Below are 20313 nucleotides of genomic sequence, written 5' to 3'. Positions count from 1 at the left end.
ACACACCCTGTATATAGTACCATACCACTGTAAAGCAGGGCAAACTTTCATTGCCTCATTCAAGAGCTACAGTGACAGTGCACCAAAAGGCTGATACTACCAAAGTTACTTCCCCAATGCCCTCAGTGCCTGTGATTGTTGACAGGGATGGATAGAGCAGTTTCACTTTGAGAAAAGTAATGGAAATGGGAGGTGTTGGCATTCAAGCCAAGACTGGCCACTTTGAGACACTGTGAATCGACCACACCTTTGACCTTCGACCTTTGATGGAGACAGGTGATAAGGAGGAGACTAAAATAGTTTGAGATAGTTGTGAGGGCATTGAAAACCCACACACTGTAGCACTTTACACACTAAAGGACACACACACACCAAAAGTCAAAAACAGACCGTGAGCAGGTGATAAGGGTGAGGAGGAAAAGGTGCAGGAGAGGGCAGGGCTAACCTGTGATCGTTACAAAGCAGAGAGACATGAGGAAAGAGACGCACAACAACAGAAGAAAGAGATTGACAGAGAGGCTGGGAAAGTGGGAGACGGCAAATAGCACAAACTGGAATTATCACATGGGGATTATAATACAATGGAGTGTGACAGACGATGGTTAATATCAAACGTGAAGCTTTGGATGCTGAAGACATTAATACCATTACACAATAATTGAGATTCAGCCTTACACAGGGAGCATGCCACGTAAGTTGACACAATAAAATGAGTGAAGAAATGTACACTTATGGTTCAAATAAAGGGTAGAATACATTGTCGGTTAAAATACAAGGTAAAATATATTGAAACCTAAAAGTTCCATGTTTAGTATTATATGCTGGGTGTGTATGTGTGTGGGGTTGTGTGTGAGAAGTGCATGTCAAAGAGCAATGCTGCTAGACTGGTTGAGTGACACAAACATACTTGGAAAGAGATGAGGGAGGGAAACGCAGAAATGCTGTCAGAATGTGCTTCCTAACAACACACCCTAAGCCTGTATATAACCAGATATAACCACATCCAGGTAGATAGTAGTACTGAGTGTCACGCTCGATTATGAAATACGATACTGTGGATGAGAGGGGAACAGGTGACCTTCAAGTGTTGAGTTTATCACTTTTCATTTGATTTATCCTTTTTTAGACAGGTTGAACTTGTGACCTGAAATAAAGTAAGGTAAGATGGACATAGCGTGGGTGCCAATTTGTTTCTACCATTGTCAACTTGTTGTCTTGTATGATAATTTGGCAAGACAATGATATAACATTGTTGAGTAAATACAGGTCCCCCAAGCTAGGCAGCCATGCTGTAAGTAAATAATGGTATTATAGTGTTATAATCCTAAATATGAATGTATAAACAACACAACTTGCGTAATTGAACTGGTTCTTAAGGTGACAGTATTTGATAACTTTTACCATTTTGAACGTTTACATTTGCACAGCAGTAAATCTATCCTCAAGCAAGAGGAAAGAGAATTGGCCCACTCGCTGTCCTCTCAAGTTGATTCAAATGTAGTTCCATTTAAGAAACAAATGTCCGGAGAACTGTCAATGGGCCTCTACTTGTTCTATACAACCAGTTGTTGCTTTATCTCTGTGGTGACTAACGAAAACAGGGGATGCGTCTGAAATGTCACCCTATACACTATGTAGTGGGGCCCATAGGGCTCTGGTCAAAAGTAGTGCACTATACAGTGAGGGAAATAAGTATTTGACCCCTCTGCAAAACATGACTTAGTACTTGGTGGCAAAACCCTTGTTGGCAATCACAGAGGTCAGACGTTTCTTGTAGTTGGCCACCAGGTTTGCACACATCTCAGGAGGGATTCTGTTCCACTCCTCTTTGCAGATCTTCTACAAGTCATTAAGGTTTCGAGGCTGACGTTTGGCAACTCGAACCTTCAGCTCCCTTCACAGATTTTCTATGGGATTAAGGTCTGGAGACTGGCTAGGCCACTCCAGGACCTTAATGTGCTTCTTCTTGAGCCACTCCTTTGTTGCCTTGGCCGTGTGTTTTGGGTCATTGTCATGCTGGAATACCCATCCACGACCCATTTTCAATGCCCTGGCTGAGGGAAGGAGGTTCTCACCCAATATTTGACGGTACATGGCCCCATCCATCGTCCCTTTGATGCGGTGAAGTTGTCCTGTCCCCTTAGCAGAAAAACACCCCCAAAGCATAATGTTTCCACCTCCATGTTTGACGGTGGGGATGGTGTTCTTGGGGTCATAGGCAGCATTCCTCCTCCTCCAAACACAGTGAGTTGAGTTGATGCCAAAGAGCTCGATTTTGGTCTCATCTGACCACAACACTTTCACCCAGTTCTCCTCTGAATCATTCAGATGTTCATTGGCAAACTTCAGACGGCCCTGTATATGTGATTTCTTGAGCAGGGGGACCTTGTGGGCGCTGCAGGATTTCAGTCCTTCGCGGCGTAGTGTGTTACCAATTGTTTTCTTGGTGACTATGGTCCCAGCTGCCTTGAGATCATTGACAAGATCGTCCCGTGTAGTTCTGGGCTGATTCCTCACCGTTCTCATGATCATTGCAACTCCACGAGGTGAGATCTTGCATGGAGCCCCAGGCCGAGGGAGATTGACAGGTTTTTTGTGTTTCTTCCATTTGCGAATAATCGCACCAACTGTTGTCACCTTCTCACCAAGCTGCTTGGCGATGGTCTTGTAGCCCATTCCAGCCTTGTGTAGGTCTACAATCTTGTCCCTGACATCCTTGGAGAGCTCTTTGGTCTTGGCCATGGTGGAGAGTTTGGAATCTGATTGATTGATTGCTTCTGTGGACAGGTATCTTTTATACAGGTAACAAGCTGAGATTAGGAGCACTCCCTTTAAGAGTGTGCTCCTAATCTCAGCTCGTTACCTGTATAAAATACACCTGGGAGCCAGAAATCTTTCTGATTGAGAGGGGGTCAAATACTTATTTCCCTCATTAAAATGCAAATCAATTTATAACATTTTTTACATGCGTTTTTCTGGATTTTTTTGTTGTTATTCTGTTTCTCACTGTTCAAATAAACCTACCATTAAAATTATAGACCGATCATTTCTTTGTCAGTGGGCAAACATACAAAATCAGCAGAGGATCAAATACTTTTTTCCCTCACTGTATAGGGCATAGGGTGTCATTTCAGACACAAGCACAGTCTCTTCCTACTATCTAGCCCCTAATAATTACTTCTCACATTGACCTGCCCTGAACCTGCCTACTGAATTTGAACAATGATATTCTGTCCATTTTCACTGTTGGTAGGAAGAGGTTATCCACGATTCAATTGGAGAATACTAGTCAGTCATCCAGCCAGTCTGTCTTAGCATTTTTCAAATGTCATGCCCAAATCATGTGAAAATAACTTGTCATCAGAGAATGAATAGTGACCAAAAAAAGTCGGACTGTGTTTGATAATGAGGCCTATAAAATATGTAGTTGAATGTAACATACTGTACTGTACCCAGGCCTGAATACCACCAATGCTGCGGCACTGTCATGTAAAAATCTTCCCAGTGAAATAGTTCCCAATCGTTCTGATCGTGTTCTGATTGTGACGTCATGCTGTAAAATCTCTACCAGCGTGAAAATGTTCCCAGTTCAATAATTGCACGCGCATCTCTTTGTGGATGGCTGAGCTCGTGCGGATGTTTCTCTCACACCCTCCCTCGACCTCAAAAAACGATTCTGTTGGCACGCACATTTTCTTCAACATCTGCCAATCAATGGTGGCCATGATTATTGACTGACCAATCAGAAGCTTGTTGAGGAGTGAGGTCTGCATATAAATACCCGGACTCGCGCGTCACGGTGCTGAGGGTTGATGTGAGGAGAGTTTTTGCGATTGCAAAGACTTGGGTGCGATGTTTTCGATTGACAGTGCATGTTTGTTTGCTATACTGTACAAACAAGTTAAAACTGCACACCTCTGAGAACAACCCATCTCGGCCAGTTTACAGCTAATTATGCTCGTTAGCTAGCTATATCAAGGGCGAGGGGGTGGGAGAGAAATATTTACACGAGTTCAGCCATCCACACTGACGCGCGTGCAATTATTGACTAGGAACATTTTCACGCTGTGAAATTTTCTACAACATGACGTCACAATCACAACGATTGGGAACCATTTCACCCTGGGAAGATTTTTACATGACACCCGGCATGCCCAACCCATCCAGGGTTTTACGTGATTAGGACACACATCCCAAATGCCAAGCGTGGGTTAACACTCTAGCCTTGCCAAGTTGGTGCCATATTGGACGCCCCCTGCGGAGCTATCAATATTACCTTCTTCTTGTGATTATACTATAGCCATAGTCACACTACTGTACCTTAAATTGCCTTAGCATCAGATCTACCCAGATACCATAGTTACTTGGGATTCCAATATCTAGAGTTAATCTAGGTTATTCATTCAGAAAGAAATATCTCAGATTACATAAGTGATACTAGCACTGTCAAAACATATGTACACGGAATAACAAATACATGTACCAGGGTTCAAAATACTCACATTGTCATCGTTATCGATTGGGAAAAAGTGTAAGCATGGAAATTGTATGACAAGTGTACAACTGTACAGTCTTTTTCCTTTCCCCTAAAGTAGGATTGATTAGCCTAGATCAGAGGTACTCAACTCTTACCCTAAGAGGTCCGGAGCCTGCTGGTTTTCTGTTCTACCTGATAATGAATTGCACACAACTGGTGTCCCAGGTCTAAATCAGTCCCTGATTAGAGGGAAACAATGAAAAAATGCAGTGGAACTGGCTTTGAGATGGAGAAAATGGACTCCAGATGTCATTACATGTGTCTTGTGTGACAGTAGAAGGTGTTGGACACTCCATGCTGTGTCGTTACACTGACCGGTGGTAATCTAATGATGATATCTCTGTGTGTGTGTGTGTGTGCTCCCACTCCTCAGGATGTCATCCTACTCTGATGCCGATAATCAGTGTCAACCGGGGGACACCATCTGTGGTAAGTGCTCCTCTCGCAACTCTTCTCTCGTTATCCTTTTTCTCTACCTCTCCTGTGTCGCCTTGTCTTGCCCCTTCTACAACTTATGTCCACTAGCTGTTGGGTCTCCAAGCCAAAGGCATTGACTAAAAACACTCCATGAACTTGGTATCTTAAGATTCGATAGACCAGTGTTTCCCAACGTTGGTCCTCAAGTACCCCCACCAGTACAACTTTTTCTTGTAACCCTGGACAAGCACACCTGATTCATCTTGTCAACTAATCATCAAGCCCTCAATGAGGTGTGTTTGTCCAGTGCTACAACAAAACTGTGTGCTGTTGGGGGTACTGGAGGACCAGGGTTGGGAAACACTGCAATAGACAATGCTATGGAAATAATGAAATGTTTAACTAGGTTATATGACATCTAGCTGTCCACTGATATATTTATGGGGAGTTTTGCCAAACTTTCTGTCAGTGTTAAAAGTGGGCTGTAACATTGTCACAAACTGGTTGTCCATTTACTGAGATTCTATTTGTGCTTACATATGATCAACATCACAGTCAATTTTACACAAGATCTTATCTAAAGATAATTTGTCAAATTGAATAAATATGGCAATCTCCCTAGGGTGGCAACTTGTTCCCTTTCCCAGCCTTTACCAAACAGAGCTGTAGCAAAGGAGCTGCAACCAATACGATAAAGCCACTTCAACCGTCTAGAAAACATTTTGGATACATAAAATGCAACGTAGATAGCATCAGACATGTGAAATATAGATTACAGGGGCTGGTTTTATTAGGCACCAAACAAATAAAAAGGAAACAACCTAGATTTGTCCAATAAGAAACACTCATTTTTGTTTTCTGCTGTGTGCCCTAATAAAACACTACAATACAATATTTTTTGATCCGTTATACAGAGATAACAGAAATGTGTTGTGTTTGTCACAGTACTCAGATCCACCATGCATACAAGACAGGCTGGGAACAGTACAGGGTCTGCCGCATTGTCAGCTACATTGTCAGTCGCAGAGCAGCACAGGTTAGGGGAAAGAGAGTTCAGACTCTCCAGAAGCTTTTAAGGAACAAGAAGAATGAAACACCTGAGAATTCTGAGTTCTTAACAATTGGCTTTAAGCATTCCAGTTACTTTGGATGACACACAGTAGGTAGACTTAGCCAGACAAGGTGTGGCGCAAACATATTGCACCACCACTTACACCTTTTTCAGTATGCTATTTCCGGTGCACTTAAAGGCCCAATGCAGTCAAAAACTAGATTTTCCTGTGCTTGAAACATATTTTCACACTACGAGGTTAGAATAATATTGTGAACATTTTGATAATGCCCTTTTAGTGTAAGAGCTGTTTGAAAAGACCGCCTGAAATTTCAGCCTGTTTTGGTGGGATGGAGTTTTGGCCTGCCTGCCCACATCACCAGGCGGTAAATTATTTAATAGACCACTAAGAAAGATAGTTCCAAACCTCTCTGCCAATAACAGCTAGTTTTCCCCTCTCCACTCAGACCATTCCCAGACAGTCCTAGCAAAATTGTTGCTTGAGAAGCTATTTTTGTTGCTTTTTGACAATTTTTTATTGAAAACAATCACAATAAGGTACTTCATTGTTACCCAGAAATGATTTGATATTGATATAAAAACAGCTGCATTGGATCTTTAAATGAAGGCAGTGTACATACTGTAAGTAGCTTATGAAATAAGATGATGGGAATGAGGAGCACTAAATCACCACTGACAAACAGTAATTAATAGTGTCTGAAATACATTCCTATTGGCATGTACTGTTCTTGCTACTTCAAGTGTATCCTACTCATGTTTGTGACTATCAAAACAAATGCCAGACCACACCTGTTTGCTTTTAAGTGTCATGTACTATAATGTTGACATAGACATTACAGAACACAAAGATCACCATTTCAGGGAGACAGATAAAAATAATAGTATTGAAAAATAAGCTTCTTCATAGTCATCCTCAACCATTTTCATTATATACTTCTTTGGTTCTTTTCCACTCTATTGCTGCCCATTGTGATTCAGAAATGTTGTCCTTTTGCAGCACAGGGTCAGCTGTAGCAGGTTAGAGGTTAAGTGCCTTGTTCATGTGCCCAATGGTAGTAATACTCTATGACTCTGATATTGATCTCTCTCTCTCTCTCAGATGTCACAGTGTACAAAGAGGAAGTCATCATCGTGCCCATCCTGCTCCTTGCAAGCTTCCTGGTCACTCTGCTAATCATTCTCCTGCTGAGGTACTGCCCTGAAAAGGGAATCCGCAGACGACCCAGCGTAATCCTAGCCCGACCACACAGCACCAGCAGGTCGAGCAGACACACACAGAGGCGAAGTGCCAGACAGAACCTACAGGGCATTGAGGGTAAGTTGGTGTGCACATTGATGTAATGCCAATGAGCTTGGCTGATGAGTCAGCATACTTGTATCTTCCCACTCTGTACAAGTCTCTCTAGACAGATGGGTTGCAATGTATTGACGCTCCAGCTTAATACGTCTTTACAAGTTGTTGGGACAGAGAGGACGAGTCAGAAATGGGACGCACGTCACCGGTAACGTCACTGCCCTATTTAAACATGAGCACAATTCCTGCTGACATTTTAAGCCCCTCCTACCCAAACTCATGATTTGTTGGGAGAGTTGTTTGTCTGAAAAGGACCCTCCCCTGAACACTTTTCCCTCCGCTTTCAAAATGTCATAGAGAAGCCGACATCCTCTCCAGACCTTGTGCCATTGCTGCCTCATTTCAACATGGAAATGTGGGTAATATTTGGTTGAGACGTTGATCAATGGAGATTTCAACCTTTATTCACCCAATCAAAAAGACAGAAGTTTGTTGAATTCCCAATGTGTTATCACTATGCTTTCAACCATCTAAAAGTATGACCAAATTCCAATGGAAATACTATGTCAGATTTTTGGTTTAGTTGTCATCTAAATGTGTTATCACTGCGCTTTCAACCATTTAAAAGCACAACAAAGTTAAAATGGGAATACAATGTCAGATATGTTTTATTTATACAACAACTTAATGTCTTATCACTGTGCTTCATCTAATAGTACAACCAAATGACCTGGATTGCAGTTGAGATTACATTAAAATTACATAGTGTAAGTGATCGATGCTGTTCAAGATTCTTCACAGATTATTATAGCAATTGTGAAGATCTCCACAGACCTGCAAGCAGACCTGCATTTTTAGTTACAGTAGGCTAACTTCTAAATGTGGCCATGGATGTGTTACTCATTTTAAGGTTGAATAAATATTGTTACATTAGTTTGTAAAATAACTTAACTTTAGGCTATTTAGTGTATTACAAAAGTAATATTGAGTTGTGTTTGGTTGACAATGCAGCCAAATATCAACATTTAAAGGATATCTAATGCTTGGATAGTTTCATCTGAGCCACTGGTTTAATCCTATTCTTTAACTTTTATTTTTGGTTTAGTTGGAGATGTGAATCCAAAATATCAATCAAATGTATTTATAAAGCCCTTTTTACATTAGCAGATGTCACAAAGTGCTTATACAGCAACCCAGCCTAAAACCCGAAACCGCAAACAATGCAGATGTATAGTCGTGGTCAAAAGTTTTGAGAATGACACAAATACTAATTTTCACAAAGTCTCCTGCCTCAGTTTTGATGATGGCAATTTGCATATACTCCAGAATGTCATGAAGAGTGATCAGATGAATTGCAATTAATTGCAAAGTCCCTCTTTACATTTACATTTTAGTCATTTAGCAGACGCTCTTATCCAGAGCGACTTACAGGAGCAATTAGGGTTAAGTGCCTTGCTCAAGGGCACCAACAGATTTTTCACCTAGTCGGCTCGGGGATTAGAACCAGCAACCTTTCGGTTACTGGCACAACGCTCTTACCCATTAAGCTACCTGCCGCCCGAAAATGAACTTAATCCCCCAAAAAACATTTCCACAAAAGGACCAGCTGCCATCATGTCAGTGATTCTCTCGTTAACACAGATGAGAGTGTTGACAAGGACAAGGCTGGATATCACTCTGTCATGCTGATTGAGTTAGAATAACAGACTGGAAGCTTTAAAAGGATGGTGATGCTTGAAATCATTGTTCTTCCTCTGTTAACCATGGTTACCTGCAAGGAAACATGCCGTCATCATTGCTTTGCACAAAAAGGGCTTCACAGGCAAGGATATTGCTGCTAGTAAGATTGCACCTAAATCAACCATTTATCGGATCATCAAGAACTTCAAGGAGAGAGGTTCAATTGTTGTGAAGAAGGCACCAGGGCGGCCAAGAAAGTCCAGCAAGCGCCAGGACCGTCTCCTAAAGTTGATTCAGCTGCGGGATCGGGGCACCACCAGTGCAGAGCTTGCTCAGGAATGGCAGCAGGCAGGTGTGAGTGCATCTGCACGCACGGTGAGGCAAATACTTTTGGAGGATGGCCTGGTGTCAAGAAGGGCAGCAAAGAAGCCACTTCTCTCCAGGAAAAACATCAGGGACAGACTGATATTCTGCAAAAGGTTCAGGGATTGGACTGCTGAGGACTGGGGTAAAGTCATTTTCTCTGATGAATCCCCTTTCTGACTGTTTGGGGCATCCGGAAAACACCTTGTCCGGAGAAGACAAGGTGAGCACTACCATCAGTCCTGTGTCATGCCAACAGTAAAGCATCCTGAGACCATTCATGTGTGGGGTTGCTTCTCAGCCAAGGGAGTTCTCAACCTACAATTTTGCCTAAGAACACTGCATGAATAAAGAATGGTAACAACACATCCTCAGAGAGCAACTTCTCCCAACCATCCAAGAACAGTTTAGTGACGAACAATGCCTTTTTCAGCATGATGGAGCACCTTGCCATAAGGCAAAAGTATTAACTAAGTGGCTCGGGGAACAAAACATCGACATTTTGGGTCCATGGCCAGGAAACTCCCCAGACCTTAATCCCATTGAGAACTTGTGGTCGATCCTCAAGAGGCAGGTGGACAAACAAACCCCCACAAATTCTGACAAACTCCAAGCATTGATTATGCAAGAATGGCCTGCCATCAGTTAGGATGTGGCCCAGAAGTTAATTGACAGCATGCCACGGCGGATTGCAGAGGTCTTGAAAAAGAAGGGTCAACACTGCAAATATTGACTCTTTGCATAAACTTAATGTAATTGTCAATAAAAGCCTTTGACACTTATGGAATGCTTGTAATAATACTTCAGTATACCATGGTAACATCTGACAAAAATATCTCATAACACTAAAGCAGCGAACTTTGTGAAGATCAATACTTGTGTCATTCTCAAAACTTTTGACCACGACTGTAGAAGCACGGTGGCTAGGAAAAACTCCCTAGAAAGGCAGGAACTTAGGAAGAAACCTAGAGAGGAACCAAGATCTGAGGGGTGGCCAGTCCTCTTCTAGCTGTGTCGGGTGGAGATGATAAGAGTACATGGCCATTAAGGCCAGATTGTTCTTCAAGATGTTCAAATGTTCATAGATGACCAGACGGGTCAAATAACAATCACAGTGGTTGCAGAGGGTGCAATATGTCAGCACCTCAGGAGTAACTCAGACTCCCGAGTGGCGCAGTGGTCTAAGGCACTGCATCGCAGTGCTAGCTGTGCCACTAGAGATCCTGGTTCGAGTCCAGGCTCTGTCGCAGCCGGCCGCGACCGGGAGACCCATGGGTGGCGCACAATTGGTCCAGCGTCGTCCAAGGTAGGAGAGGGTTTGGCCGGCAGGGATGTGGGTTCGTTTCCCACGGGGGCCAGTATAAAATAAACAAAAAACAAAAAAACATGTATGCATTCACTAACTGTAAGTCGCTCTGGATAAGAGCGTCTGCTAAATGACCAAAATGTAAATGCCATTTGGCTTTTCATAGCTGAGCATTATTATTTGTTAACTTGTCCACAAAAAAACATACCTAAGTATTCAGACCCTTTGCGATGAGACTCGAAATTGAGTTTCCATTGATTATCCTTGAGATGTTTCTACAACTTGATTGGAGTCCACCTGTGGTAAATTCAGTTGATTGGACATGATTTGGAAAGGCACACACCTGTCTATATAAGGTCCCACAGTTGACAGTGCATGTTAGAGCAAAAACCAAGCCATGAGGTCTAAGGAATTGTCTGTAGAGCTCCGAGACAGGATTGTGTCGAGGCACAGATTTGGGGAAGGGTACGAAAAAATGTCTGCAGCATTGAAGGTCCCTAAGAACACAGTGGCCTCCATCATTCTTAAATGGAAGAAGTTTGGAACTACCAAGACTCTTCCCAGAGCTGGCCGCCCGGCCAAACTGAGAAATTGGGGGAGAAGGGCCTTGGTCAGGGAGGTGAGCAAGAACCCGATGGTCACTCTGACAGAGCTCCAGAGTTCCTCTGTGGAGATGGGAGAACCTTCCAGAAGGACAACATTCTCTGCAGCACTCCACCAATCAGGCCTTTATGGTAGTGGCCAGATGGAAGCCACTCCTCAGTAAAGGGCACATGACAGCCTGCTTGGAGTTTGCCAAAAGGCACCTAAAGGAAAAAAGATTCTCTGGACTGATGAAACCAAGATTGAACTCTTTGGCCTGAATGCCAAGCGTCACATCTGGAGGAAACCTGGCACCATCACTACGGTGAAGAATGGTGGTGGCAACATCATGCTTTGGGGATGTTTTTCAGTGGCAGGGACTGGGAGCCTAGTTTGGATCGAGGGAAAGATGAACGGAGCAAAGTACAGAGAGATCCTTGATGAAAACCTGCTCCAGAGCGCTCAGGACCTCAGACTGGGGCAAAGGTTCACCTTCCAACAGGACAATGACCCTAAGCACAAAGCCAAGACAACGCAGGAGTGGCTTCGCGACAATTCTCTGAATGTCCTTGAGTGGGCCAGCCAGAGCCCGGACTTGAACCCGATCGAACATCTCTGGAGAGACCTGAAAATAGCAGTGCAGCGACGCTCCCCATCCAACCTGACACAGCTTGAGAGGATCTGCAGAGAAGAATGGGAGAAACTCCACAAATACAGGTGTGCCAAGCTTGTAGCGTCAAGAAGTCACTTTAATAATGTTTACATATCTTGCACTACTCGTCTCATATGTACAGTATATACTGTATTCTATTCTATAATATTCTACTGTATCTTAGTCCATGCCGCTCTGTCATTGCTTGTCCATATATGTATATATTATTACATTCCATTCCTTACTAGATTTGTCTGTATTGGGTATATGTTGTGAAATTGTTAGATATTACTTGTTAGATATTACTGCACTGTCGGAGCTAGAAGCACAAGCATTTCGTTACACCCGCAATAACATCTGCTAAACACGTGTATGTGACAAATACAATTTGATTTGATTTGAAGAATCGAGGCTGTAATCGCTGGAAAAGGTGCTTCAACAAAGTACTGAGTAAAGGGTCTGAATACTTATGTAAATGTCATATTTCAGTTTTTTTAATTTTACAAATTTGCTAAAATGTATAAACCTGTTTTTGCTTAGTCATTATGGGGTATAGTATGTAGATTGAGATAAAAAAAAAAATTCAATTTTAGAATAAGGCTGTAACGTAACAAAATGTGGAATAAGTCAAGGGGTCTGAATACTTTCCTAATGCACTGTACATTTCATTTGCTCTGTTAAACCTACTCATTGGAATGACGAATAGCAACAGTGCCACTGATTTGGTTATTAAAAGTCTCTCAATAATCATTCTCACGATAGCACATTGGTAGTAGTCAATGACAAATATAAAAGCTGGGCTCGGTTAAAACCCTGGATGGGAGACCAAATGAATAGTTGTAGATCAACTATCCAGTAGGAGGTGCTGCCAGACTATTGTTTTTTTCTTCTGATAGTGGATATAGTTGAACAGCTGACGTTGTTTCAAAGGTACAAATTCAACATATTTTAGGTTTGTCTATGTTGAAAATTGGTCACAATGATGACATGATCCTGTGGTTTAAAATTCACCCTCAAAACAACAGTTTACGTTAATTACTCTTTCAAATCCAATGTATTTTCCACTTAGATTCCACGTCACAATTGATTAAACCAGTTTGTGCCCAGTGGGTTACGATGCTCCAAGGTCTGGGATATCCGAGACTAACTCTGTACTAGAACTACATTAGTACAGTAAGGATTTACAAACTGTGTAAAGCACATAGTTGAAGTCGGAAGTTTACATACACCTTAGCCAAATACATTTAAACTCAGTTTTTCAAAATTCCTGACATTTAATCCTAATAAAACTTCCCTGTCTTAGGTCAGTTAGGAACACCACTTTATTTTAAGAATGTGAAATGTCAGAATAATAGTTGCGAGAATGATTTATTTCAGCTTTTATTTCTTTCATCACATTCCCAGTGGGTATTTGGTAGCATTGCCTTTAAATTGTTTAACTTGGGTCAAACGTTTCGCGTAGCCTTCCACAAGCTTCCCACAATAAGTTGGGTGAATTTTGGCCCATTCCTCCTGATAGAGCTGGTGTAACTGAGTCAGGTTAGTAGGTCTCCTTGCTCGCACACGCTTTTTCAGTTCTGCCCACACATTTTCTATAGGATTGAGGTCAGGGCTTTGTGATGGCCACTCCAATACCTTGACTTTGTTGTCCTTCCTCATGATGCCATCTATTTTGTGAAGTGCACCAGTCCCTCCTGCAGCAAAGCACCCCCACATCATGATGCAAGAAATTTGTGGTGGTTGAAAAATGAGTTTTAATGACTCCAACCTAAGTGTATGTAAACCTCCGACTTCAATTGTACTTAGTCAATTGCTTAAGCACAATGATTGCCATATGATTTATTTTAGACTTTTAATGTAAATGTTTGCCAAAACTAGACAAACTCCTGGCATATATTTATCTACTGGCTTATGGTATATTTATTTACTTTAAAAAGCTGACATAGGCAGAGACTGATGTTTGTTTTATAATGCATGAGTTGCATCTCTAGGTCTGAGGAATTTCATATATATAATTTAATATATGCGTAATACCCATCTGTTTACCTGCAGCTCCTCCTGAGCTGAACCCACTGGAGCATGAGGAGTTACCTCTGACCCGGCGTGACGCCCCAGCCACCATGTCTGCAGTACCGGAGACGCAGCATGGCTCTTTCAACCTGGTCACTCCGCTGCCCCTGTCCTTCTCTGTCAAACCGAACGACCCTGTCACCCTCTACCGGGCAAGGATGGACAACCGAGGCGTGGTTCTACGGACACTTAAAGGTAACAATCTTTGATATACATTGGAGTTATAAAATAGACGCTCCCATCCAGAGACTAACAGTCAGTTTATTGTAAGACCTTCAGGCTTATATGAATATAAAACCTGAAATGTTGGGGATGTTATCTTGTCTTGGTGTTACTATGACATCTTGTGATCTTGATTCGATATTCAAATCAACAGACCTAGGCCAACCTATAACAACAATTACAAAATTTCCCATGAGTAGATGACTGCCAGATATTGAAGAAAAAAAATACAACACATTCAGTGTGTTTGAGGGGATCAGTTTGAGCAAGGCGAGGCACAGAATCGCTAACCTTGATAACATATTGAGTAGTTATGAGGGACGTTAGGTCATTTGTAGATCAGTGATTCTACACAGTCCAACTGCAATGTAGTCAATCTCAACATGCACCTTTTCTCCTCCAGAGACAGCTGATGCAAGTGAGCGCCAGTCGTTCCTGGGCTTTGCCTCCTTCCTGTCTGAGCTGGGGCCCCACCCCTTCCTGCCTGGTCTGATGGGCGTGCTCTCTCTACATACCCCCATCATCACTGTGATGGAGGAACTGGAGCACAGGGACCTGCTGGGGTTCCTATGGAGGTGTCGACAGGTATGATACTCCCATAGAGATAGATAGAGGACTCATCTTCATATCTGTGACAGCATGGGCAACGCCATTGAGGCTACAACCCATAGGAATCCCCACCCAGTTGACTATTTTAAAATGGGGGAAGGATGGTGGAAGCCCTCAATGGCAATGTCCATGCTAAAATGGCTTATATCCATGATGAGTCCTCTATCTATCTTTATGGGTACTCCTACATTGCCAAATAGCTGGGGATGTTCAGTAGGGAGAACACTGTTTTAAACAGAGTGAAATGAAGAGGTAGCCTACTTGAACTTGTCCAATGAGAGATGATTGTTTCACCAAAACGTTTTGCTACGGACTGGAGTATACTGAATATGACCCTGATGCGTTAGGGACGGGTCTTAGCTAGAGATCTGCCTGCACAACTTTTACGTAAATTGTGAATTGTCGTCAGGTTTGCCTGAAAATTCAAGTTGTACGTGGATCTCAAGAGGCTGAGTAAACACTCTGTAACTCTGTGAACATATAGACAGTAGAGTGAATATGGACATGATCATTAGTGATGGTGTGAATGGATTCTCACAGTGCTTTTTCTTGGCAGGACACAGGTGGGGAGTCCCCATGCAATATCACAGAGAAGCGTATCTTCACCATGGGAGGACAAGTGGCATCTGCTCTGGTTGGTCTCTCTCTGTCTCCCCTTTCATTTAAATTTTTAAATTTTTTATTCATTTAGCAGACGCTCTTATCCAGAGCGACTTACAGTTAGTAAGTGCATACATTTCCATCCATCAAATGATCCATCCATCTCTGTCAGTGTGTCTACAATTGAAAATGATAGTTCAAGTTGAGCGCATATGTTCGTCATTCTTATTCAGAACTGTATAAGCACTGTGACAACTGCTGATGTAAAAAGGGTTTATAAATGCATTTGATTTGAACCTATGAGTAGGGGCCAAGAGTTTTACCTGCTCAGGTCATGTGTTTAGGAAAAACTCCTGGCCTTACCTACTTGATTCATCTGAATGCTTGGCTTTTATGTGCTTGAATGTCCCATAGCCATTGTAAAACACAGCATCCTCTCTATTTGTGTATTCAGGAATACCTGCATGGTCAGAGCTGTATCCATGGCAACGTTGGAGCTCGGAGCGTGTTGGTTGGCGGAGACCTGACGGCTAAACTGTGGGGATTGGGTCCAGCATACCGCAGGAAAACACAAGCAGGAACTCCAGGAGAGCTGGAGAACATTGAGATGAGGAAGTGGCAGGCTCCAGAAGTATTGGCAAGGAGACTTGTCAATCAAAGCAGTGACGTGTAAGTCGGCAAATCTGATTGGACAAATCATATTACACAAAAATATGAAAAAGTCATGAGACTTTCTACTTTGACAGTGATCTCTCCAACCATCCTTCCGTTTTTGCAGCTGGTCTTTTGGTATCCTGCTCCATGAAATGGTGACACTAGGTAAATGCTTTTCTAAATAAATAATGTATCATTACTGGTCTGCTGAACTGTTATAACCATAACAAATTAAAAACTTTTATCTCATGGATGTACAGTTGAAGTCGGAAGTTTACATACACTTAGGTTGGAGTCATTAAAACTCGTTTTTCAACCACTCCACAAATTTATTGTTAACAAACTATAGTTTTGGCAAGTCGGTTAGGACATCTACTTTGTGCATGACACAACAATTGTTTACAGACAGATTATTTCACTTATGATTCACTGTATCACAATTCCAGTGGGTCAGAAGTTTACATACACTAAGTTGACTGTGCCTTTAAACAGCTTGGAAAATTCCAGAAAATGATGGCTTTAGAAGCTTCTGATAGGCTAATTGACATAATTTGAGTCAATTGGAGGAGTACCTGTGGATGTATTTCAAGGCCTACCTTCAAACTCAGTGCCTCTTTGCTTGACATCATGGGAAAATCAAAAGAAATCAGCCAAGACCACAGAAAACAAATTGTAGACCTCCACAAGTCTGGTTCATCCTTGGGAGCAATTTCCAAACGCCTGAAGATACCACGTTCATCTGTACAAACAATGCAAGTATAAACACCATGGGACCACGCAGCCGTCATACCGCTCAGGAAGGAGACGCGTTCTGTCTCCTAGAGATGAATGTACTTTGGTGTGAATAGTGCAAATCAATCCCAGAACAACAGCAAAGGACCTTGTGAAGATGCTGGAGGAAACAGGTACAAAAGTATCTATATCCACAGTAAAACGAGTCCTATATCGACATAACCTGAAAGGCCGCTCAGCAAGGAAGAAGCCACTGCTCCAAAACCGCCATAAAAAAAGCCAGACTACGGTTTGCAACTGCACATGGGGACAAAGATCTTACTTTTTTGGAGAAATGTCCTCTGGTCTGATGAAACAAAAATACAACTGTTTGGCCATAATGACCATCGTTATGTTTGGAGGAAAAAGGGGGATGCTTCAAGCCGAAGAACACCATCCCAACCGTGAAACACGGGGGTGGCAGCATCATGCTGTGGGGGTGCTTTGCTGCAGGAGGGACTGGTGCACTTCACAAAATAGATGGCATCATGAGGAAGGAAAATGATGTGGATATATTGAAGCAACATCTCAAGACATCAGTCAGGAAGTTAAAGCTTGGTCGCAAATGGGTCTTCCAAATGGACAATGACCCCAAACATACTTCCAAAGTTGTGGCAAAATGGCTTAAGGACAACAAAGTCAAGGTATTGGAGTGGCCATTACAAAGCCCTTACCTCAATCCTATAGAACATTTGTGGGCAGAACTGAAAAAGCGTGTGCGAGCAAGGAGGCCTACAAACCTGACTCAGTTACACCAGCTCTGTCAGGAGGAATGGGCCAAAATTCACCCAACTTATTGTGGGAAGCTTGTGGAAGGCTACCCGAAATGTTTGACCCAAGTTAAACAATTTTAAAGGCAACGCTACCAAATACTAATTGAGTGTATGTAAACTTCTGTCCCACTGGGAATGTGATGAAATAAATAAAAGCTGAAATAAATCATTCTCTCTACTATTATTCTGACATTTCACATTCTTCAAATAAAGTGCTGATCCTAACTGACCTAAGACAGGGAATTTTTACTAGGATTAAATGTCAGGAATTGTGAAAAACTGAGTTTAAATGTATTTGGCTAAGGTGTATGTAAACTTCCGACTTCAACTGTGATGTTTATCATGTACATACACCCTAATAATCGATCATTTAATCCTCCACTTTGTAGGTGACCCACCATTCCCTAAAGTATTGGCCAATGATCTTCTTCAATACCTCCAAAGAGGAAAGACTCAGAAGAGACCAGCTAATTGTTCTAACTCACTGTAAGAGACCACATTAAGTAATAATCCATTAATAATTACCTAATATAGCACAGCAAACATGAATATAACAGTACTTTAATAGTTTTATCTTTGACATTGGTAGAAATAGCCACAATGATTACCACAAAACAAGTTAGAATTGGTTACAAAAGCTACTGTACTTTTTTCAGGTATTCCATAATCAAGTCCTGTGGCCAGTTCGCTCTACAGGAGCGCCCTGCATTGCCTGAGGTGATCCGGAAGCTCCAATCAGGAGAGAAGAGTGCCAACAATAGGACAGTTCTTCGAGTGCCTGAGACACTGGACATTGAGAAGTACCTGCAGGAGGCGGAATATGGAGAGGCCTACAATTACGCAGTTCTCTGATTGGCTCCTGGGCTTGTCGTTTAAATCAAGGTCTAAATTCAGTGTCGCTTTTCTCACATTATCATGAAGACTGCTGGAAGAGCGTTTCAAATGTCAAAACACGAAATGTTGTTTATCTTTAGGCCCCATACTATCCTCAATACAATGTGAGAGACTGATGAAACACTCAGGTATAAGGACATATATACAGTATACTGAACAAAGATATAAACACAACATGCAACAATTTCAACGATTTTACTGAGTTACAGTTCATATAAGGAAATCAGTCAATTTAAATAAATTCATTAGGCCCTAATCTATGGATTTCACATCACTGGGCAAGGGGCACAGCCATGGATGGGCCTGGAAGGGCATAGGCCCACCCACTTGGGAGTCAGGCCCAGCCAATCAGAATGAGTTTTTCCCCATAAAAGGGCTTTATTACAGACAGAAATAAGCCTCAGTTTCATCAGCTGTCCAGGTGGCTGGTCTCAGACGATCCCGCAGGTGAAGAGGCCAGATGTGGAGGTCCTAGGCTGGCGTAGTTACACGTAGTCTGCGGTAGTGAGGCCGTTTGGACTTACTGCCAAATTCTCTAAAACGACACTGGAGGTGGCTTATGGTAGAGAAATTAACATTAAATTCTCTGGCAACAGCTCTGGTGGATATTCCAGCAGTCAGTACGCCAATTGCACATGCCCTTAGAACTTCAGACATCTGTGGCATTGTGTTGTGTGACAAACTGCACATTTTAGGGTGGCCTGTTATTGTCCCCAGCACAAGGTGCACCTGTGTAATGATCATAATGTTTAATCAGCTTCTTGATATGCCACATCTGTCAGGTGGATGGATTATCTTGGCAAAGGAGAAATGCTCACTAACAGGGATGTAAACACATTCATATTTTTGTTTAGTGTATATACAGCTGTGGAAAAAATTAAGAGACCACTGCAAATATTTCTTAAATCAGCATCTCTACATGTATGACAGCCATTCTATTCCAGTGTCTGATGAATTCCAACACAGTCACACCTCATTCTACTGAATTAGGTACTGATTAGGTGATCACATGAACCAAATCTTATTTAACGAGGAAAAGTATAAAAACCACTGCTGTGGTCATCACTATCCTCTTGCAATAGGACCAGCTGGATGGCAAAAACAGTGCTAATAGTACCTCAAAAGTAATATTAATCAAAAAATAACTACTGACCATGCCAAAAGAGTTAAAAAGGAAAGTTTTGAGTGAGGAAAAGAAGGGTTCAATTCTGGCTTTACTGGCAGAGGGATACAGTAAGCGTCAGGTTGCTTCCATCCTTAAAATGTCAAAGACGGCGGTTCATAAGAACAAGGTCAAGCAGCAGACATTGGAGACAACAAAGCTACAGACCGGAAGAGGGCGAAAACGACTCTCTACTGACCAGGATGACCGCCAACTCATTCGAATGTAACTCAACAACCGTAAGATGACATCAAGTGACCTACAAAAAGAATGGCAAACGGCAGCTGGGGTGAAGTGCATGGCGAGGACAGTTCGAAACAGGCTCCTAGGGGCAGGGCTGAAGTCGTGCAAAGCTAGAAAAAAGCCCTTCATCAATGAGAAGCAAAGAAGAGTCAGGCTGAGGTTTTCAAAAGACCATAAGGACTTGACTGTAGAGGACTGGAGTAAGGTCATCTTCTCTGATGAGTCCAATTTTCAGCTTTGCCCAACACCTGGTCATCTAATGGTTAGACGGAGACCTGGAGCGGCCTACAAGCCACAGTGTCTCGCACCCACTGTGAAATTTGGTGGAGGATCGGTGATGATCTGGGGGTGCTTCAGCAAGGCTGGAATCGGGCAGATTTGTCTTTGTGAAGGACGCATGAATGAAGCCACG

At 42.4% G+C, this 20313-nt stretch overlaps 1 protein-coding gene across 1 annotated transcript; it reads left to right on the top strand.

The window, feature by feature from the left end:
• Positions 1-471: 471 nt before the first annotated feature.
• On the top strand, positions 472-18669 carry LOC121585576 (tyrosine-protein kinase STYK1-like). The gene is made up of 10 exons (XM_041901900.2): positions 472-691; positions 4911-4966; positions 7126-7341; positions 13956-14168; positions 14599-14780; positions 15361-15438; positions 15859-16073; positions 16183-16223; positions 17992-18088; positions 18259-18669. The coding sequence occupies exons 2-10, from the start codon at positions 4912-4914 to the stop codon at positions 18452-18454; spliced, it is 1293 nt and encodes a 430-aa protein (XP_041757834.2). The 5' UTR covers positions 472-691; position 4911; the 3' UTR covers positions 18455-18669.
• Positions 18670-20313: the final 1644 nt, after the last annotated feature.

The sequence above is a fragment of the Coregonus clupeaformis genome, chromosome 17 (genome assembly GCF_020615455.1).
Source record: "Coregonus clupeaformis isolate EN_2021a chromosome 17, ASM2061545v1, whole genome shotgun sequence".
Classification (NCBI taxonomy): domain Eukaryota; kingdom Metazoa; phylum Chordata; class Actinopteri; order Salmoniformes; family Salmonidae; genus Coregonus; species Coregonus clupeaformis.
This window is presented reverse-complemented; position numbering and strand designations above follow the sequence as displayed.

What these genes read in the sequence shown, in the direction of transcription:
- LOC121585576 (XM_041901900.2), top strand. Translation starts at nt 4,912, where the DNA reads ATGTCATCCTACTCTGATGCCGATAATCAGTGTCAACCGGGGGACACC. An exon ending in GAACCTACAGGGCATTGAGG is followed by an intron (nt 7,342 to 13,955) that starts GTAAGTTGGTGT and finishes GTTTACCTGCAG; the next exon opens with CTCCTCCTGAGCTGAACCCA. An exon ending in GGTTCTACGGACACTTAAAG is followed by an intron (nt 14,169 to 14,598) that starts GTAACAATCTTT and finishes TTTCTCCTCCAG; the next exon opens with AGACAGCTGATGCAAGTGAG.